The 23010-nt window shown below is 40.8% G+C and overlaps 1 protein-coding gene across 1 annotated transcript in view; it reads left to right on the top strand.

Moving 5' to 3' along the window:
• Positions 1-23010, top strand: part of col7a1l (collagen type VII alpha 1-like) — a 432947-nt gene that overhangs the window by 44301 nt on the left and 365636 nt on the right. The window contains exons 3-9 of the mRNA XM_087999395.1: positions 2320-2500; positions 5101-5260; positions 8013-8106; positions 14474-14644; positions 18075-18238; positions 20420-20549; positions 21147-21263. Coding sequence (XP_087855521.1) covers positions 2320-2500; positions 5101-5260; positions 8013-8106; positions 14474-14644; positions 18075-18238; positions 20420-20549; positions 21147-21263 — 1017 coding nt within the window. The remainder of the gene's footprint in view (positions 1-2319; positions 2501-5100; positions 5261-8012; positions 8107-14473; positions 14645-18074; positions 18239-20419; positions 20550-21146; positions 21264-23010) is intronic.

The following is a 23010-nucleotide window of genomic DNA, read 5'->3' on the forward strand; positions in this document are numbered from 1 at the left end:
TGTTGGTGAATTTTGGGTTGCTTGGGGGCCAGAATCAGACATGAGAGATCCTTCATGGTGGGGTATGTAAGTATTGCATTTGGTAAGATACGTTGAGAGAAATTGCCCGGCCTCATGGCAAAAAACCCTCCACAAAACTTCATCAAAATGCAGGCAAAGTCAAAAGAATGTAAGATTGAGCACTGTGAGTAATGCCTGCCCACAAGATCGTGTACTCATCTCTCAAGTCAAACTAGCGATAAGTGCTCAATTTACAAGGCTTCCCAGTGCCATCTAGTGACAGCAATCTAGTACTGCAAATATAAACTAAAAATAAGTCTACCTTAATACTCCTATCAAACTGAACAACATCACATCATTATGTGGAATTGTGTTTCACATTTATCTGCTTTCTCAACAGTTATATTCTTACTGTACTCTGGTGCAGTCCTTCACACTGCCACACCACTGACACATCCACGCCTCATCTCCCAAACCCTCACTGATCCAATCGTGGCACCCTCATCTCAATGAAATCGAGGAGTCTGACACTTAAATATCTTCCAAAGTGGGTTTAGATCAAGCTTTGCATTGGATATCCATGGGTGACTGACATTACAGTTGAAAGTATCATATGAACTGTTAGTAGAATAAGCACAAACATATAACTTTGTGTGGAATTGCTGTTTTGCTACACAATGTGGCTGACATATTAATTAAATGTTACATTATATCATCGTTATATGATTAAAAGACAACGAATAGGCTACGCTTTTGTGGAAATTGGACTTTGGAGAGAATCATGCCTTTTGAGGTTTAATGTGTATAAATGTATGGTTATCCACTTTGGTGGCAAGAACAAGAAGGCAGATTACTACCTAAATGGAATCAATTTAGGTAAAGGGGCAGTACAAAGAGATCTGGGTGTTCTTGTACACCAGTCAATTAAGGTAAGCATGCAGGTACAGCAGGTAGTGAAGAAGGCTAATAGCATGCTGGCCTTCATAACAAGAGGGATTGAGTATAGTAGCGAAGAGGTTCTTCTGCAGCTGTACAGGGCCCTGGTGAGACCGTACCTGGAGTATTGTGTGCAGTCCTGGTCTCCAAATTTGAGGAAAGACATTTTGGCTATTGAGGGAGTGCAGCGTAGATTCACGAGGTCAATTCCTGGAATGGCGGGACTACCTTACGCTGAAAGACTGGAGCAACTGGGCTTGTATACCCTTGAGTTTAGAAGACTGAGAGGGGATCTGATTGAGACGTATAAGATTATTAAAGGATTGGACACTCTGGAGGCAGAAAACATGTTTCTGCTGATGGGTGAGTGCCAAACCAGAGGACACAGCTTAAAAATACGGGGTAGACCATTTAGGACAGAGATGAGGAGAAATTTCTTCACTCAGAGAGTGGTGGCTGTGTGGAATGCTCTGCCCTAGAGAGCAGTGGAGGCCCAGTCTCTGGATTCATTTAAGAAAGAGTTGGATAGAGCTCTCAAGGATAGTGGAATCAAGGGTTATGGAGATAAGGCAGGAACAGGATACTGATTAAGAATGATCAGCCATGATCATATTGAATGGTGGTGCAGGCTCGAAGGGCAGAATGGCCTACTCCTGCTCCTATTGTCTATTGTCTATTGTCCTTTGACTCATGCCTCCCTTAGACCAATCAGCTGTACAAAAACCCTAAAATAAGCTTATGACAACTGCTTCAAGCTCTGCTGCTGAAGCATGAAGTCATCATAGTCCTGCTCTCTCATTACACTGGGCAACAACTGGCGTTGGTTTAACCTGAGGGTTACCATGATTCAGGCAAGAGGAGAGGTGGAGAAGAACAGTCCTCCATGTTAACCTCAGTTGATGTGGGAATTGAATTGAATTGACACTGTTGGCATTACTCTGCATTGTAAACTTTATACAGAAAGTGAGGACTGCAGATCTGGAGATCAGAGTCAAAAAGTGTGGCACTGGAAAAGTACAGCTGGTCAGGCAGCATCTACTGAAAGGCTTATGCACGAAATGTCTCCTCTCCTGCTCCTTGGATGCCGCCTGACCTGCTGTGCATTTCAAGTGCCACACGTTTTGACTCAGTTTGTAAACTTTATGTCCAGCCAACTGAGCCAACTAACCCCCTTGTGCCAAGTTGAGGCAGTGACATGGTCTCAGTCTTTCTATTTTTCTTTAACAGCACCTTGAAATGAACAACAAAATTTTAAGCCTGTTGGTTTGAACTAGATCTAGGTTCAGCACTTCTGGATGAAGGGACCATATGATGACCAAATGCACCAAAAAGCTTCCTTTATGATGCATTGGCTTCTAACCCAGGCTGTGTGTTTTGATTCAGTGTGTCTTACAGCAGTAGCAGCTGATATCATGTTCACAGTGGATGAATCGTGGAGCATGGGAGAGGCCAACTTCCAAACTGTAAAAGAGTTCCTCAATGGCATCATAACATCATTCAAGAAGGTTCCAGTCGGGAAGGATGGCATCAGGTTTGGAGTTACACTTTACAGTGACCATCCCAGGTAAATCATAGCATTTCAATTTCCTTCAGTGACTTAGTTCATTGTACACATTACTCCAGTGTTACTTCAATGATCTACATTGGCTCCTAGTCCAGCCACATTCCAAATTTAAATTCCCATCCTTAAACCCAAACTCCTCCACGGTCTTGTCATATTACCCTACCTCTTTCACGTTCTACAGTTATATAATCATGCACAACCTCTGCGTTCCTCCAGTTCCAACTTCTTAAGAATCCTAAGTTTTCATTATCCCATGATTGCCAACTGTGTCTCTAATCATCAAGACACCCAAGCCTTAAATACCCTCACCAAACATTTCTGCCTTTCCATCTCTCTCATCCTTTAACACATTCCTTATAGCCTATCTTTTCCAATTGTAACATCTTATGTTGTTTGGTGTCAAATTTTGTCTGATAATGTTTCTGACATTTTATTGTGTTAGAAGTGTTATATGTATATGCAATGTGCTGTCTAATCCACTTAGGACAGATTTTTAAAATAGCATGGAGGTGAACCTTTTTGGAAAGAAAATGGGGTGTTATTATTGTTAATCATGTTAACAATTTCAAATGATGAAGAGTTTCATGTAAGTTGTGAATTTTCAGGACTTGCTGGTCAATTTGCACAACTCCATCATTTGCTTCACACAAAAGGCTTCTCCCTCTTCATCTCCTCATTATTTTTAAGTACCTGCTGGATTTTCAGAATAATTGGCCATTATATTTTCTACAGGAATTATCTTTGAGGAACTCAGCTGAAGGTGTTACCTTATAGTACAATTTTAAATAACACAGAGAGAAAGAAAAGATATGAATAGAGAAGACAATATGGTTCTCCTTAGGGAAGATGAAGTTAAAGGGAGTTTCAAAAGGGATAATCAAAATTGTATGGGCTTTTGATAAAGTAACTGGTTCCACTGTCAATATAGTTGAAAACCACCCAGGGACAGAGATTTAATGTCGTCAACTAAAGAACCAGAGGTGAGATGAGGAGGAAGTTTCTTACTGAACGAATTGTTATGACATGAAAAACATTGCGTGGAAGAGTGACAGAAGCTGATTCAATGGCAATATTCAGAATGGAACTCAATAAATATTTTAAGGGAAAGGTTACAGGGCTATGGGGAAACAGCAGGGCAAGTGTGACTGGTTGGATTGTGGGGCTGAGGAGCTGGTGCGAGAAGAATGACTGAACAATCTTTTTGTATTATTCCAACAGAGACTGGAGCAGTGCACTGTCACTCTGATCCCACTAATCCATGGATTGCAATGTAAAATAAAAAGTTCTTCAGTTACCAAGATGACCAATTAGATATGTTATTTATGTCAGGATTTTAACAACAAGATCTATCAACCATGTTTCTTCATAAATGCAATTATGTGTTTATTATTAAAACAAAACTTATTCACTGAAGAAGATGCAATATTTGATTAACATACAGAGTCGGCAATATAGAAATTGCACGCTTATTCCTCTAAATATCCCCAAAAGATATGTGCATAGTCTTCAGTAAAAGTGGGGAGAAAAATAAAACATATTACTTTGTAGAGACTGGCTTTCTAAAAAAATATACTTTGTCTGGTGATTTATCTTTGAAGGCAAAGGCTAAACTGTAGGATGTTCTGGAATCTTTGATGTTCTGGCATATATGGTTAAGCCTTTGATAATGCACGCGTTTCTCTAAATGCTTGCAGGTGCAACTTGCTCAGGAAATAAAATCTTGAGATGTTCTTTCAATCAGTTTTTCAAAAGAACAAATAGGTTTCACCCTGAAATTTTTTCTTTTCAGAAATGGCAAGGGTCAACTGGGCAGCTTGGTCATAACACGCTTTCCTCCAACTCAACTTATTCTTAACAGGCTTCCCTCCAACTCAGCTTGTTCTTATCCGGCTTTCATCCAACTGAATCAGATATAAAGAAGAACATCTTCAAGCCAGTTACTTCCAAAAGTATCCCAACATAGTAAATAGCAAAACAAGCAGTTATCACCAGCCACTTAATTTACTAGAAGATTTGTTGAGTTAACCCATTGTCCACAATAAACTTGCAATGATCTATTTTAAAGAAACAATGCAACATGTTTACACAAACCTTGTCATGAACCCATTTCCTGTGTTGTTTCAAAACCTAAGCTCTCCAAGCAATATTTCATTCCCTTCCATAAAACCAGACATAATGCATAGCTGGTGCCAAGTTTGAGTGTTAAAACTCTATAGATTTTAGCATTGCAGAGGACTTAGATATTGGTGCTGCCTAATACTTTAATCTCCTTTTGCTCAGAATATCCAACGTGTCTTTCTGACAGGTTTTTCCTTTCCGCCCAGCTCACTGTACTGAAATTAAGACTATTTTCCTGCTCTACTCTTTTTGTTGAACTCCTTAGCAACCTTCCATCCAACTATTTATAGGGTTTTTAACCTAAATTGCTGTTTTCGATCTATCTGACTTATCTCACTCTTCCCTTCACATGCTAGCCTGCTCAATGCATCTTATCCCTTAACTTCGGTATCTCAAAAGAAACAAATGTTCAGAGACAGAGATTCATAAAGCCAATAATTTGTTTTTGGTGTCAATTTCATCAGCTGCACTCTTGTTTCTAGAACAGAAATTGAACTTACTGACTATGGAACAATTGAAGAGGTTTTGGTTGCCATCAGAGATCTTCCCTTTCAAGGGGGAAATACAAAAACAGGAGCAGCCCTAAGCTTTCTGGCACATTCTGAACTCAGTTCTACAATGACAAGACAGAACACACCAAAGGTTGGTAATACTGGCAAGGATTATCTTCTGATTTGGAAACTTGATTCTTGAGTTTCTATTTGCGTTGAGGTGAGGAATGTCAGTCTTAAAGTGTGAATTACTTTCTATTTCTGCCACCAGGCATTTTCCAGTCAGTTATAGCCCAATCGTATAACATTTCTTCTACTGTGACCCGAGAGTGTCCTTTAGTCTATCCTAAAGTTGGAAGCCCTACAGCTGTATAACACCTGGAATACAATACCAGAAAAGGTAGTGGAAGCAGATTCAGTAGCAATGTTCAGAAGAAAATTAGATTAATGCTTTAAGGGAAATAATTTACAGAACAATATGTGATGGGCAGGAGGATTGCAAAGAGCTCATTCAAAGAGCCAGCACAGGCACATTGGACTAAATGGCCTCCTTTTGTGCTGCATGATCCAATGATTTTCCACTATCGGATGTCAGGTATTCTTCTGGCCTCTTTAAGTGGGCTGGCTGTGTGCTGCCTTCTTGATTATGTTCTCCCCAATAAACTGCTGTAAACTGAACAAGACCCATTGAATGCTGATCTGTGATGGCAAGTCATCATTTCCATTTGAATCGGGCGCATTTTTAAAAAAAGGGATAAATGGAGGGCTGGAAGAGCTCAACTGGAAAATCAGTTTCTTTTAGAGTCATAGAGTCTTGGGATATACAGCACGGAAACAGACCCTTTGGTCCAACATGTCCATGCCAACCAGATGTCCCAACCTGCCAGCACCTGACCCATATCCTTCCAAATCCTTCCTATTCATATACCTATCCAAATGCCTTTTAAATGTTACAATTGTACCAGCCTCCACCACTTCCTCTGGCAGCTCATTCCATATATGTACCACCCTCTGCGTGAAAACATTGCCCCTTAGGTCTCTTTTATATCTTTCCTCTCTCACCCTAAACCTATGCCCTCTAGTTCTGGACTCTCTTACCCCAGGGAAAAGACTTTGCCTATTTATCCTAAACATGCCCCTCATGATTTTACAAACCTCTATAAGGTCACCCCTCAGTGTCCGACAGCCCTAGCCTATTCAACCTCTCCCTATAGCTCAAATCCTCCAACCCTGGCAACACCCTTGTAAATCTTTTCTGAACCCTTTCAAGTTTCACAACGTCTTTCTGATAGGAAGGAGACTAGAATTGCATGCAATATTCCAACAGTGGCCTAACCATGTCCTGTACAGCCGTAACATGACCTCCCAACCCCTGTACTCAATACTCTGATCAATAAAGGATAGCATACCAAACACCTTCTTCACTATCCTATCTAGCTGCAACTCCACTTTCGAAGAGCTATGAACCTGCATTCCAAGTTGTTCAGCAACACTCCCTAGCACCTTACCATTAAGTGTACAAGTCCTGCTAAGATTTGCTTTCCTAACATTTAGCACCTTGCATTGTACAAAAGTATGAGGTACCTGGACAGAGTGGACAGTGAGAAACTGTTCCCATTAGCAGAAAGCCAACAATCAGAAACAACAACTTGATGATTGGCAGAGAACCAGAGCAGGTACAAAAGGAAATCTTTTTTCAACAGTGAGTGACTGGGATCATGAATGCATTGAAATGTGGTGAAGACAGTTTCAATAGGGAATTTGATAATAATCAAAAGAGAAGAAATTTCTGGGGCTTGGACGGAATAAAGTGAGGGGGTGTAGTTAGTTAGACTTACTAGTTAGACCCCCCTCTTCTAGTGAGCCAGCACAGTCACAATGAGCCAAATGGCCTCTTTCTGTGTTCTAACAATTTTATGATTAGTTGGTAGTACAGTACTTGAATATTGCTGAAAATAAAAATGTGTTGTTGAAGCCTTTTGTCTTCAGAGCAAACACAAAAATGCCAAATTTCAAATGATCACAAGAATTTATCCCATAGGAGAAATGGGTGCTAACTGGAATATAAAATTAAGGTGGGAATATACTTCATACATCCATATATTTGTGCATCTGGCTATAAATATTGGGTATGCAGAGTGGCTAGGAAAGCATTTGTGTTACCATAGGAAGGTGCAGTAACATGTTCTATGCCATTTTACTTAGTCTCTTTCTGTTGTCATACGGATGTTGGTGAACAATTGCTCTGCAGTCTCCCCCACCCTCCGTAGCTCCAGTGCTGTGATTGATCCTAATTGGGATTTCATTTTTTTGAAAAAATTGCAAGAAAAAGAGATGGACAAAAGAAGAGATGCTAATACTTTGATTTAGCAGGTGGATCATACCTCAGGTGACTACGACAGTAAGCTTGACAATACAGAAATAATAAGTGATTACTTGGTTAACCGTGGCTCAAGACAAAGATTGATAGTGATCTAACTGCATGGCAGAATAGGCTCAAATAGCTGAAGGGCCTTCTTATCTTCCAATAGGCCCAAAGATCTATCCAGGTGAACAATTGCAAAAGCAACATATAACATTTTAAGTGTTAATACATGAAAGAAGGAGTGCCAACTGGGTAAATTACAATCCTCATAGACTACTGATGTAACCATGCCATATGCAATATTTACGAGGCACCAAACAATGAATAACTACATTCAACAAGATTCAGTGATGTAACCTGTAAACGTGACAGGTGAGGTTGATCCATAAGCAGAAGTAGTAGCATCAGACTGGATTTGACCAAAGGATCTAGTTACAAAAATAAACTGAACTTTCAGCATAAAACCTTCCAATAATTGTGAAAATGCATCTCACTTATTTGAAACATTCACATTGCTTCCTGTGCTAAACATTTGTAGATAATGGTTTTGGTCACGGATGGAAAGTCTGCCGACTCAGTTGAGGAGCCAGCCACAAGATTGCATGACAGAGGGGTGACTGTGTTTACAGTGGGTAAGTATTCAGTGACTAGATTCTACAGTGGATTTAGTTACAGTGACTTAGTGTTGAGTGGCTCTGTTACAGTGAGTTAGCATTCAGAGACTCTGTTTGCAGTGGGTTAATTTCAATGTCTCTGGTTACAGCAATTTAATGTACAGGTTTTCTGGTTACGGTAGGTTCATGTTCAGTTCTCCCTTAATGTCATTGGACAATTGAGTGCCAGCTCCCATCCATCAGGAGTACTCAATCAGTCCTACTGAGGAAGTACATGGAACTGAAATACATTTCATGTCTATATATCTCTCCGAAGCATCATTAAGATGCTAATAACATGGAGACAACACCTTGGTCTGTCAAGTCTTTCTGTCACTATATCCACCCTGTAAATGGTTATCTATGGTTAGTTAGACATTGAATCATGCACATAGCGTGCAACCATCACAGAATGCTGCAACCCTCCTCATAGCTCTGCATCTCCCCTTGATTCAAATATTTATCTATCTCCCGCTCCAAAGATTTAATGTTCTTCGCCAAAATCATGCCTTGATTCAACAATCTCCACAAAAATAAATTTATCTGAACACTCTCTGTGACAGCTGAAAATTGATAACTCTTTGTTCCTGACTTCTCAACCCACGAAAAGCCATTCCCTTTCCCCCCTATTTAAACACTTCATAATTTCAAAATCTTCAATTAGAATTTCCCTTCACCTTCGCTACTCCAGTAAAATACTGGCTATTCCTTGTTAACTCAGTCATATTACTGAAAAGAAAATTAATCAGTAAATGTGAATCAAGCAATTTGATTGAGGAGCTTGCCACTGATTGAGAAGCAAATCAAATTAACATAACATTCAAACAAAATTAGAGCTGGACCATGCTGTGGGCACAGCCAGGATATAGTTCTTCACACAAAGGTTAGAAGGAATTTGAATTAATTCTCCCAGTCTACGACTCATTTAAAAAGTGAGATTGAAATCTTTTCGCTGGGTCAGGGTGTTAAGGATATGGAACTAAATGACAGGTGAATGGGAGTAAAGATAGAAATGAATCATGATCTAGTTGAAATTGTACAACAGGCTCAAAAGGCTGAATGGTATTTTCTCTTTACTCTGGATTAAAAAGTATCCTTAATGCCACTATCTGTAGTTAAAGTTCTTCATTCTGGAGAATTATCCTGTACACTGCGAAGAGTTCTAATGTGCTTTAATAGTGTGGTAACTGCAAGCAAAAATATAACTGTGGACTAAACGCTGCTTCATTGAACAAATTTATCATCCCCTTACTCTTGTATTCTGTATCTCCATTTGTGAAACTTAAAATGCCATTAGCCAGTTTCTTAAAATAGGATATTAACAAGCTGTTCACACTTTCAGGGAATATTTTATGTGTTAGGTGGCAATGTGCAATGACATTTTTATAGCACAGCCATATATTTAGATGCTAATTGTCTCATTCTGATACAAATTACTGCATCGTGTCACATGCTCCCAACTTGTGACAGAAAGAATTTACCAACTTTTCTCGGAGACAACACTCTACGGAACAAGGAAGCAGTTGTTCCAAGAGTATTTTGTTGCTGAAAGCCAAATGCTGCGTTATTAATGGTTTGTGTTAATATCTTCATCACAGTTTAATTGTACTCATTTTCCTAAAGCCTCTCGTGTGCTATTTACTGCATTCGTTTAAAAGCCTTTTTGGGTTGTAGGCGATTTAAGAATTATTAAGACTTTTGCTGCCATCTGGTGGTTGCTTTGAGTACATTGTTAAACTGCAGAGCAGCTTGAAAGGCTAGGAATAAGGCCATACTTAAATAAAACAGTATTTGCATTTCCTTAGTATCTTTTCATTACCTCAGCACTCGATATCGCTCTTTACAGACAATGAAACACAATTTGTAGTGTCGCCACTGTTGTAATATAGATAACATAGCTATTCAACTTACAGCAAGATCCTAGTGAGGTCTGTTTAGATCAGCTATTTGGTCAGGATACTGCAGAAAAGGCCTTGCTTTTGTTTGAAAGAGTGACTTAAGTATCTTTGACTTCACCCAAGTGAGAAGACATAGCATGGTTTTACTGCCACATCCAAAAAAAAGCCTTTGATGTTACTGCACGCTCTCCACTGAGCTGTCAGTTAAAATTATATGCTTAGCTCCCTGGTGTGCTTTTGAATCTATAGATTGAAGATGGGACCAAATCAATGGTCTTAAAGTAGAAGAATGAGAGGCTGGGAGGGGAGCTCCTTCCTGTGTAGCTGATGTTTTTGTCCTTCAAGACGGAAGTTGTCATGTTTTGGGAAGGTCCAATGAGCATGTATTTCTGCAGTGCATCTTGTAGATAGTAGGTAAAAACAATGACTGCAGATGCTGGAAACCAGATTCTGGATTAGTGGTGCTAGAAGATCACAGCAGTTCAGGCAGCATCCAAGGAGCAGCGAAATCGACGTTTCGGGCAAAAGCCCTTTATTCTTGATGAAGGGCTTTTGCCCAAAACGTCATTTTCGCTGCTCCTTGGATGCTGCCTGAACTGCTGTGCTCTTCCAGCACCACTAATCCAGAATCTTGTAGATAGTACACACCATGGTTATTGTGTGTCAGTGATAAAGGGAGTGAATGTTTGCAGATGGTATGCCAATTAAGTGAATTGCTTTGTCTGTCCTGGTGTCAAGCTTCTTGAATGTTGTTGGAGCTTCATTCTTCCTGGAAATTGGAGAGTATTCCGTCACATCCCTGACTTGTACCTCGTAGATAGTGGACAGGCTTTGGAGAGTTAGGAAGTAAGTTTTTCACTACAGCATTCTTAATATCTGACCTGATCCTGTAACCTCTGTATTTAAATAGTTGGAGGAGTCTAGTTTCTGATTTTTTGATAATCTCTAGGGTGTTGATGGGGTGTGGATTCAGTGGTAATAATATCATTATGTGTTACAGTACAATGGTTAGATTTTATCTTGTTGGAGATGAACATTCCCTGGTACTTGTGTGGCATACATGTCACTTGCCAATTGTCAGCCCAAGCCTGGATATTGTCCAGTTCTTCTTACTGTTGAACATAGACTACTTCAGTACCTGAGGAAAAGCAAATGATGCTGAATGTTGTGCAACTATCAACAATAAACATCCCATTAATGGTCTTATGAAGGAGGGAAGGCCATTGATTAGATTAGATTAGATTCCCTACAGTGTGGAAACAAGCTATTTGGCCCAACAAGTCCACACCGACCCCCTGAAGAGTAACCCACCCCCCACATTTGCCTGCGACTAATGCACCTAACACTATGGGTAATTTAGCATGGCCAATTCAACTGATCTGCACATCTTTGGATTGTGGGAGGAAACTGGAGCACCCGGAGGAAACCCACGCAGACATGGGGAGAATATGCAAACTCCACGTAGACAGTCACCCAAGGTGGGAATTGAACGCATGCTAACCACTGAGCCACTGAGTCCCATTGATGAAGAAGGTTGTGCCTAGGACACTACCTGATGTCCTGGAACTGAGATGACTGACCACCAATGGCCACAAACATCTTCATATGTGATGGGTATGACTTGAAGCAGCAGAGTTTTCCCTTCATTCCCTTTGCTAGTTGTGTTAAGGCTCTTTGATGCCACGCTCGATCAAATATGGCCTTCATGTCAATGGCAGTCACTTTCACCTCACCTCTGGAATTCAAGTCTTGTGTCCAGGTTTACATCAAGACTACTCGGAGCTGAGGGGCTCTGGCAGAACTTAAACTGAGTGTCAGTGAGCAGGTCATCACTAGGAAAATTCTGCATGAAAACATTGCCAATGACTCTTTCTATTGTTTTACTGATGGTCAACAGTGGCTTGATGAGATGCTAAATGCTGGGTAGCATTTGTCATATTTTTAGTTTATCGGATATTTTCCACATTGCCGGGTAAGTACTAGTGCTGTAGATGTACAGAAACAGCTCAACTAGGGGTGCGACTAGTTCTGAAGCACAAGTTTTCAATACTATTATATAAATATTGCCACGCACTGTAACTTTTGCAGTATCTAGTAATGGATCAGATTAAAATGCCCAGCCTTTGAGAAGAGTTGTGTGTTCTCTATGAATGTTTTGCACGCTGTAACTTTGTTGAGATAATTGTTCTACCCACTCCCACCGCTGATTTCACCCTGTTCTGCATCTGCACAGTGACTTTCTATTTATAACTAACATTCTGCTCTCATGGCTGTCAGCAGACTGGCTGAAACAATCAGTGAGATTATTGTTTCAGAAACAGGTGGTGTTCCAATGCCATCATTGCAAAGGGAATTGCTTTTAATTTTTGATTGCAGCTAATTATCTTCTTTTTTGTTATCTCTGCTCCTCGAGGAGTTGACGTTCACTGATGTTTGTCACCACAGGTGGCCAGCCTTGCTTTGTGAGGTATAAGCAGAACTAAACATTGCAAAACACTAAGCAAGGCAGGAAACACATGCAGACAGTGATGCAGGGTTAAAACGTCAGGTTGGTGACTTTTCCTCAGAGCTGGATGATCTCCTCGACGAACAGTTTTGAAGCAAGTGCAAACCCAGTGGAGGGGGGAGGTGGCAAAAAAAACCAAGTAAGCTTGGTCAGGCTTCATTATTAAGTGTTGCCAGGTAAGCCAATTGTGTATCCAAAGATGTGCAGGTCAGTTGAATTGGCCATGCTAAATTACCCATAGTAAGACCATAAGACCATAAGACATAGGAGCGGAAGTAAGGCCATTTGGCCCATCGAGTCCACTCCGCCATTCAATCATGGCTGATGCGCATTTCAGCTCCACTTACCAGCGTTCTCCCCGTAGCCCTTAATTCCTCGAGTCAACAAGAATCTATCAATCTCGGCCTTGAAGACATTTAGCGTCCCGGCTTCCACTGCACTCCGTGGCAATGAATTCCACAGGCCCACCACTCTCTGGCTGAAGAAATGTCTCCGCATTTCTGTTCTGAAATGACCCCCTCTAATTCTAAGGCTGTGTCCACGGGTCCTAGTCTCCTCGTTTAACTGAAACAATTTCCTAGCATCCACCTTTTCCAAGCCATGTATTATTTTGTACGTCTCTATTAAGTCTCCCCTTAATCTTCTAAACTCCATAGTGTTAGGTGCATTAGTCGCAGGCAAATGTAGGGGGGTGGGTTACTCTTCAGGGGGTTGGTGTGGACTTGTTGGGCCAAATAGCTTGTTTGCAAACTGTAGGGAATCTAATCTAATCTAATAAATGGCCTTCCCTCCTTCATAAGGCCATTAATGGGATGTTTGTTGTTGATAGTTGCACAACATTCAGCATCATTTGCTTTTCCTCAGATACTGAAGTAGTCTATGTTCAACAATAAGAAGATCGTGTATCATTAATGAGCATTCAAATTACCACAAAATCTCTATTTACAGCAAAGTAACAAGCCATTCAGTCCAACTGGTGCACATTTATACTAGATATGAACCTCTATCCTTTCAGTATATCCTTCTACATGTTCCTTCCACCGTCATGCTTATCCAGCTTCTTAAGTGCATCTATGCTATTTGCCTCAACTGGCCTTTGTGACAGCTAATTCTGTATGCTGACTGCACTGTGTGTAATAAAGATTTCCTATTGAATTTAGTCGACCATCGTGTACTTCTAGTCCCAAATTCTGATTTTAAGTACAAGTAGTTTGTTCATGCCCTGTTTCAATACTCATCCACCTTCAAGCAGAAGTTATCCATTAGAATGTGAGATTATTCATGACTTAGTCCTACGTTACAACCTTCAGTACTCACTGTGCCATGAGTGGATTGGGAAGTTACCATGAAAGGAATTGTGCAGCAGTTATTCCTTTATTCAGCAACACTTTGTATTACAGCCCCAACCTACTGGGGCAGCAAACTGCCTTTTCAATGTCAAAATATAAAAATTCAGGCACTGCATGAGTCAGTGAGCTGGATTACCCTGAAATCTCTGTTCAAATCAAGTGCAAACTGAGGGGTTTACAGTGTCCTTTGTAGGCCGTAAGGTGTTCAGTGAATGCGAATCCAGGGAAATCTCTCAGTTTAGTTTCTAATAGACAAGGACCTAATTACATACAGCCTGTAATGTGGCAGGAATTGACAATCTCACTGAGGGAGACCTTGGATGGCTGTCATTGGTACAAAAGACTTGTTCTTCCAGGTTAGATCAGGCAGTTTATTGGGCAAGTGCATGGGGTGTTTTACACTGCTCTCCCCACGTGCTTGACTGACCTGGAGTTCTGGCGCTGGGTGCTTCAAATACAAACTGCTCCATTCCCCATGGAGGTCTAAAACATCTGAATTAGATAAATCTGATAATGTCAACATAAAATACAACAGACATCAAGATTTGAGTGAATGTGTCTTCATAATGTATTTTTAAAAATCTCTTTTTAAGGAATAAAAAATGCAGACAAAAATGAATTGAAGAACATTGCTTCTGATCCATTTGAAGAGCACTATTTATTTGTGGAGGACTTTGAACTGCTCAGTACCATTTTGGCTAAAGTATCCAGAAGACTTTGTTTCACAGCTTCAGAGCCTCCAAGACCAGTAAGGACTACGCTGTGTAAGTAACTGTGAATCATGTGGTGGAAATGCTTCTCAAAGCAGAGCAGAATGACAAAATGAGTCTCACTTACACCTTCAGGATTTGTCTGGCCCTAAGCTGAGGGGATAGGTCTCTGTGCCCTGCCTTGACTAGATCTGGAAGAAATGAATTTGGACAGTTTCAATCCAGTCCTGAATGAGCATAGGTTTATGTTAAAAAGTTCTTCCTTAAAGACTGATGTCTGATTTAGAGATTTGACCTGGTATTTCTGTGGCTGTGTTGCTTCTGGGAAAACATATTTAGCATTCATATAATTCAACAATCTTCTTGTATTTAGCAAGCACTGTTAACATAGCATGGATTTTCCTAAGGGTCTTTCCAGAATCAATAGGACAGGTTATAATATTAAAAGGAAAACTGAAAGAACTGTGGGTTTTTTTTGATCTGAGATCATTGAGTGTAGGAGTTTCATGGGGAGATAGGTTGGAATGGGTGAGGGAGGATGAGAAACTGAGGCAACCAATGTCAAGTTGACAGTTCTCAATAAACTGGTCCAGAGGGAGGGGTCCAGATGGTGGGAGAGTGTTGGAGGTGGGCGAAGGGGTATGTGGGATGGGGAGAGGACTCTTGTCCAAAGAAATGGGCACAGAGGCGAAGGCACCAGAAGAAGAGTTCGACATCATGAATGTTGTGCCCAAAATTCATTAAGGTAGGAACACAGAGGGATAAAACTAAGACCTTTGCTGAGTGCATCAGAGAGAGGAAGATCAGGAGGGATTAAAAAAATGCATAACAGGAGGTGGGGTTGGGAGAGGGGATGGAGTTAAAGGGAAGGGGTGGGGAGAAAGGTTCTGAAAGGCTGTGCTTGTTGCATCTTGTAATCCTTGATGCCAGAAAGGAAAAAAAGTTTCTTGTTGGCACATTGAATGAACTGGAGGATGAAGTGGAACTGGGGAGCAGGGCTGCTCTGAGCCAGCATGAAGTGGTGCTGTTGGAATGAGAGATCGAGAGTGTGGATCTCAGGATGTGGCGAGAGCAGCTGTCTGTGGAATGTTCACAGAAATACCTGTGTGGATTCAAAACGTCAAGGATGAAACTTGAGTTGGAATCCACTTGGGGTGAGTCTGAGCAAGAGGCAGCCACTGAGAAATGTGATATGTTTGTGGAAACGGGTTTAGCAAATACCTTGTCAACACCAGGAGCAACAGTGAAATTAATGACAGTGAACAAGCAAAATGATTGAAACAGAAAGCCAGTTGGAGATCTGGCAGCATCTGTGGAAAGAAATCAGAGTTAACATATCAGGTCCAGTGATCATTCCTCAGAATTCATTATATTAAAGGACTAGCTTAAAGGAAGAATGAAATAGAGGAACAGAGAGGGTTAAACAGACAGACTTAGGGTGGAGGCAGATGAAGGCATGCCTGCCAATGGTGGAGCAATGAAAATGTTGAAGAGGCTGAAATTTGAGGAGCATAGATACTGTTGTGGATTGGAGGGCCAGAGAAGATTACAGAACTGTGGAAGGGTAGACAATGGAAGGATTTGAAGTAAGGCTTGAATTTCATGATCCTCACCCACCTACCATTGCACTTCAATCCACTTATCATCCTCTCTCCAACTGCATGACCCTTTATAGCCATGACTATAACTTAATGGTAACTTATGCCAACCCATGCCCCTCACCCGCTACCTTTGACCTTCACATATACCACTCTAAATCATCTAGTAACCACCATAGCCAGACTTTGGGACCCAGGCTAAGATTAAATAAAGGTTTCCAATGTCAGTTGATCAATTCACTATATAAAATAACATGCTAATTGGTAAAACAAAACATGCTACTTTACTTCTTTTAATCACTTATTTTTAAAAAAGTTGAAATTCACAGCCCCATTTCAAAATGTTGATTAATCACTTGCAACTTTCAATCAAATTGTGAACTGACTGGCAGCCCATTGTGATAATGAAAGGTTTTGGAATCAGTCATGCAGCACTATCCCTGTAATAACAGCATTGGTTTTAACATTGCAAACAGTTTTTTTCCACATGTTTAAAGGGCAGGAGCTTTAAACAATGTGATAGCATGATAGCTCCCTTCGACAGTTTTCCTTGATAGCTTTCCTTGATAGCTACAATGATCCTAACAATTCCAATTAGTTTATTCACTTTTTATGTACTTTCATGGCTACTTTTAACAATTCTGCTATTACCACACTAAACAGATGCATAACCTTTCAAAAAGAGTACCCTACCTCTCCATCACTGGTAAGTTTAGATCTTCTTGTACCAGGTCGAAAGACCGTAAGCTATTTTAGACATCTGACCAGTGACAATTAGATCTGATTGAGGCGCAGTTGCATCCATGAACCATGTTTGTGGAAATTAGATCTTGCTTCCATTTCACCTCTGCAAAAAATAGTGGGTTTGGGAGTGAGAATTCTGGATTCTGCTCTCCAATGCCATTGTTACTACAACAGAGAGTCTTTCCATCTAATCAAAAATTCAGTTCATGGATTAAAACAAAAATCAAGGTGGTCCTGGACTGGGAACTGTTTATGCTCCAGGAAGCTAACTGGTGAAGGATGAAACTCTAGCTAATCTTTACTCAGCCTTACATTTATTTACAGAGTGACATACTACAAGTGTACACCTCCCTAATTCAACAGCATTGCAGTTTCAGTAACTGTATTTTTATATGTCTGAAACCTCAAATAATGGCCATCACCTGTATACAATAAAGGACAATTGATATACAAATTAACAAGCAATGTATTTCAGTGAACACAGGGGTGATAGGCCTTGGTGTTGTTTGGTGTAGGCAGCTGAGGTTTGTATGAGTTTGAGTTTATGTAGGGAGGACATGGGAGTCCTGCCAGAAATGAATAGTTAAGGTTGGAGGTAGGAAAGGAACTCATTAATATTTCAGCTAAAGGTGAGTTAAGGTAGGACATAGACAGGCAACATTACAGAGATGGAAGTAGATGGTCTTGGTAATGAAGCATTTCTAGCAGGCAGAAATGTGCACAATGTCCCAATCAGATGTCCCATTATACACGAAGGATGTAGGTTGGGTCAGAAGTTAAAACTCTTTTCTGAAGCCTTTAACTATCCATCCTGTATTTTGTGTCCTGTAATGAGTTGCCTTCCTTGGCACAGAATCTCCCAGTTGTCAGCAGCTGAAGAACAATTATATTTTGCAAAATGTTGGATTGTCTCAGTAATTATCCTTATAAACTGCAATCCTCTTGCTAATCAGACATCCATCCAGATCTTCTTAAAGGTGTTAATCAGAGTACCAGGAACTGAAAGGAAATTTGAAAAAAAATCACTTCTCGAGGGAACTTGTAAGTAAATAGGATAGAGGCAGAACAGCATTATGGTAATGAATGCTCTCACTGACTTGCAATAGATAATTCTAATCCTCGCTGTCCCTTATTCTCACCAGTGGCAGAAAAGATCATTGGCCCCCGGGATTTGGTGATTAGTGAATTGAGTTACAGCTCAATGAGATTGTCCTGGACTCCAGCTACAGGAGGTGTGATGAGCTACAGAGTTGTCATCAGCCCATATTCATCTGCTGGAAGACTGATACCAGGAGAAGAGAGACAGGTGAGTGATGCTGGGCCAAACCCAGCCTTTGTATTTCACAGTTACTGGCTAAGGAGGCAAGGGCCCTGCAGGAAGGAGCCTTTAAGCAACTGGATCTCAGAGGTGATTCCTTGTGGGAAATAGTGAAGGCAGCAAGTGGTGTTCAGCAGGTATCTTTACTTTCATAAATTGTAACCCATAAGATCATAAGTCCTAGGAGCAGAAATAGACCATTCAACCCATCAAGGCTGCTCACCATTTAGTGAGATCATGGCTGATCTGATAATCCTCAATTCCACTTTCCTGCCTTTTGCCTGCAGCTCTTATTGGCTGATCACGGGACAAGAAGGTTTTTATCTGGGGTGTAAAAACTATCAATTCCTCATTCCTAGTCACTCAATATGCCATCTTAATTTCCTGCCATATCATCTCATCCAATGTCATCCCACACAGACAGAATTTAATGCCATTGCAAGCGAGTCCTCGATCTAAAGGGAAGGGGAGAAGAGGGGTTGCTCCCCACTGAAGGTCACCCTTCCTTTACTGTGAACCTGTTCTCTCCCATAGCCCTGAGTCTGCTATTTCCTCCTACCACCACTTACTTGTGACTTGGTCCCTCAGTGATCCTGGGCTACAGATGGGTGTTTTACCAGCAACGACCATGACCTCCTCACTGGCATAGCCTGGCAATAATAAGCTGCATGCCTCTGAGTGACAGCTCTCTGTGGATGAGGTTCCCACCTTCAGAATCCTGGGAGAGGTTTGCCGCTCCCCTGTCAAATGTGTAATTGACACAGTGGTGGACCTTCCTAAAAAAGTTAATGTGTTGCTTTCGCAGGCTCTCCAATTGTTGGTCAAGCCTTCCTTTCTCACCATTAAGTTTTACCCTCACACTATACCACTCTAATTTTACAAACAGTGTAGCATTTTGAGTAGAAGTAATCAGAGTCTGACAGAAAGGCAGAGCATTCAAAGTAATAGTGCATCAGTAAGTAAGGTCAGATTATGAAGGAAATGGTACAATGTTAAAATTAGAAGCTCTTTATTTGAATGCACGAAGCATTTACAAAAAGACAGGTGAATTGATGGAGATAAATGAGTTTGCTGTAAGCATTACAGAGATGTGGTTGCATGATGACCAAGATGGGGAAATAACTACCCTTGGCCACTTGATGTATCAAAAACACAAACAAAATGGTCAGGGAGAAAATAGGTTTAGCCCTGATAATAAAAGATGACACAAGACCATAATTAGAAATTATAATGGCTAGGAAGACAGTGCATTGTTTCAAGATAAATTGTTTTGGAATGGAAGAAGGAGAAATGTCTTCACTCGGAGAGTTGTAATGTTTTGGAATTCTGCATTCAGAGGACTGGGGATGGCCAGTCACGGGATATTCCAATTTGAAATGGATAGAGTTTTGAATGTAAGGAATATGGAGTTGAAGCAGGAGAATGAAATTGAGATGTTGGATCAACCAAGATCAAAGTTTGGGAGAAGATTTGTAGCTCAGGTGCTCATTGTTGTGGTTCTGTTCGCCGAGCTGGGAATTTGAGTTGCAGACATTTCGTCCCCTGTCTAGGTGACATTCTCAGTGCTTGGGAGCCTCCCATGAAGCGCTTCTGTGATGTTTCCTCCGGCATTTATAGTGATTTGTATCTGCCGCTTCCGGTTGTCAGTTCCAGCTGTCCGCTGCAGTGGCCGGTATATTGGGTCCAGGTCGATGTGCTTATTGATTGAATCTGTGGAAGAGTGCCATGCCTCGGCGAACAGAACCACAACATCAACCAAGATGTTATGAAAGGGAGGGATGCAGTGAATAAGGGACCATGTGACCTACTCCTCCTACTTCTTATGTACTTACATTATGCATTCTCAAACTATGCTATCCTAATCTCACAATAGGTCATTACTGAAGTTTTTCATCCTCAGTGGGATCTCACTCTGTTGAAATTAAAACTCATTATAACATTTGTTGTTCTTTCTTTGAGATTTCTATCGATCGATTAAATTTAAAAGCCTAAGTTCGGCATTATCTCCAGTTCTTCTTCCTGATGTACTGAGTTCCTACCTTAGTCCTTTTGACTTTACAGCTGTGAACATTTAGCCTACTATCTAAAATCCAGAGTCTTTTATTTTGTTAAAACAATGTTCAATATATGAAGTAACAACAGAGCTTGCTTCTCATTTTTTCATGACAGATTGTTACAGATGGCAATGATCATACAATACTTGTGACAAACCTAAAACCCAGCACGGAGTATTCTTTAACCGTGGTTGCTGTGTATGCTGATGCAATTGGGGATCTCGCAACTGTCAATGGAAAAACAAGTAAGAAAATATGTCTAAAATGATGAAAGGATTAAATAAAATGGTAAAACATTTCCTCTGTTGGGGAAATCTAATTTAACAGGAGACCATCTTGATAGTTGCGTCTCAGTTGTTAGCATTCATGCCTCTGAGTCACGAGGTTCTAGGTTAAAGTCCCAATCCACAGTTTAAGCATGAAGCTCAAGGCTGACACTTTCAATGCAGTACTGAGCGAGTACTGCGGTGCTCTCCTTCAGATCTAATGTTAATCTAAGACAGCACCTGGCTGCCCAGGTGAACGTAAATGATCCCAGAATGTACATCCCAGGCTGGAAAGCATTTTGCAACATCATGAAGGCTGCTATATAAATGCAAATATCTTTTATATTACTTATAAAATTAGAACCAAGCCATTCAGGAGTGAGACTAAGAAATAGCATTAAGTAATAACTGAAAATTGTTAAGGCATGCAAAACAAAATCTGAAAAATCACTTATGACATGTAGAGTAACTGGAAACAATTAACTAAAATCATGTAAGATAACTTGACAGTTGGACTTATTGTCTCTAGATAATTACAGACTGATTCTCAATTCTTTTCTTACTGGTATATTGTAGCTGCCCTGCCTCGTGTGGTTAACTTCCGAGTGATTGAGAAAGGATTATTTAACCTAAAGGTGGCCTGGACTCTTCCTTTAAGGCCATTGGTGGGTTACAAGATCTACATACCAAGAAGTAAGTTTCAGGAGAGACCTGTACCTTTACTCTGAAGAAATGAATGGTCAAGTTTGTTATTTTAGTTGTAATTTGGAAATAAATGAGGATAGTGACATTCTGCTTAGCAATGGAGACATTATCAGAATCCCTTATTCAGAGTCAAGCAGTGACAAGAAACAATATTTCCTTCTGTTCTGCCAATCTAACTTACTATTGCTGTCAGAATGGTAATATTAGGCAATGTAATCACCATGCACTGTTGAAAAGAATTTCAAAAAGTGATTAGAACTGGAAGGAGTAACAGAAAAGATTACTGATTCTTTGTCACTTTTATTGAAAAGTAATCTGGCAGCCATTCAGTGACATTGTGGCTTGGGGAGGTTTTGGGCCTGATCAGTCCAGCAATCTGTCACAAATAACCAGCTATGAAACTGTCAGCACAGTGCTGTTCCATTGGCTCCTCAGCAAAGCTTTGTTTCAGGTGATGTTTTAACAGTGTTCCTTTAAAGTCAACCCTTCAGTGTGGTTCATCGTCAGCTGAGCCATATCCTGGTACTGGCCACACATGCATATGCTGCTTGATTGTTCATTTCCTCAATCCATCATCAGTGAAGTTAATTGCAATATCCCCACCAAGGGTCCCTGCAAAACACCAACACCCAATCCACCCACCACCTAACTGCAGCATGCTTGCACATTAAGCTCAACAGTTTACCTTATATTAATGAATGAGTGCACTTGTCATATTGTATGTATCTCTTACCAACATCCTGGAGGGTCCCATTGATCACAAACTGAACTATACCAGCCATAGACATACCGGTGACTATGAGAGCTTGTCAGAGTCTAGGAATTCTTTGGTGATTACGTCCCCTGCTGTTTCCCCAAACTTTGTCCACCATCTACACACAGTAAGCAGGAGTGTGATGGAATATTTTCCACCCACCTGGATGGGTGCAGCTCCAAGAACACCTGAGATGCTTGACAGCATACAGGAATATTCAACTGCTTATTTGGCACCCCATTCACCACTTCCAACATTCTCTTCCTTCATCATTGATCTACGGTGTCAGCAGTATGTACTGTCTACAAGATCTACTGCTGTAATTATCCTACGTTCCCCTCACAGCATCTTTCAGACCCATGACATCTAACTTCTAGAGGGACAAAGGCAACAATACATGGGAGCACCACCACCTACAAGTTCTACTCCAAGCCACAGGCCATCCTGATTGGGAAATATTTTGCTGTTCCTTCACTGTTGCTGGGTCAAAATCCCGGATCTCCCACTCTAACAGCACTGTGGGTGTTCCTGCACCTTACGGACAGTAACTGTTCAAGAAGGCAGCTTCCAACCATCTTCTTTAGGGCAATTAGGAATTGTCATAAAATGGTGGCTCAGCCAGCAATGCCCACTTTCCATGATTGAATTTTAAAAAGTCAAGCATGTACCTTTAAGAGACTTAAGTTATAATGCTTTTAGATGTTTCAGCTTCTCTTGAATAGCTCCTGATGTTTGTTACAGCCAGCATAGATTGATAGATATTATTAATCAACCTGTTCAGACATATTGGCACACCTCAGGTGAGACTTGAACCTGGGTCTTAATGCCTGGAGGTAAGGGCACTAATCACTGTCCACAAGACCCCATACAAGGTAAAGTCACCATAGTCTTACTAGACCATTGGACTGCTGTCTCATTGGAGAGAGCGGACTCATGGTGGTTTAACCTGAGGGTCACCATGCCTCACTTGAGGGGACAGGT

Source organism: Chiloscyllium plagiosum, unplaced genomic scaffold (genome assembly GCF_037043375.1).
Source record: "Chiloscyllium plagiosum isolate Xiang-an unplaced genomic scaffold, Cpla_swu_hap1 HiC_scaffold_23, whole genome shotgun sequence".
Taxonomy (NCBI): Eukaryota; Metazoa; Chordata; class Chondrichthyes; order Orectolobiformes; family Hemiscylliidae; genus Chiloscyllium; species Chiloscyllium plagiosum.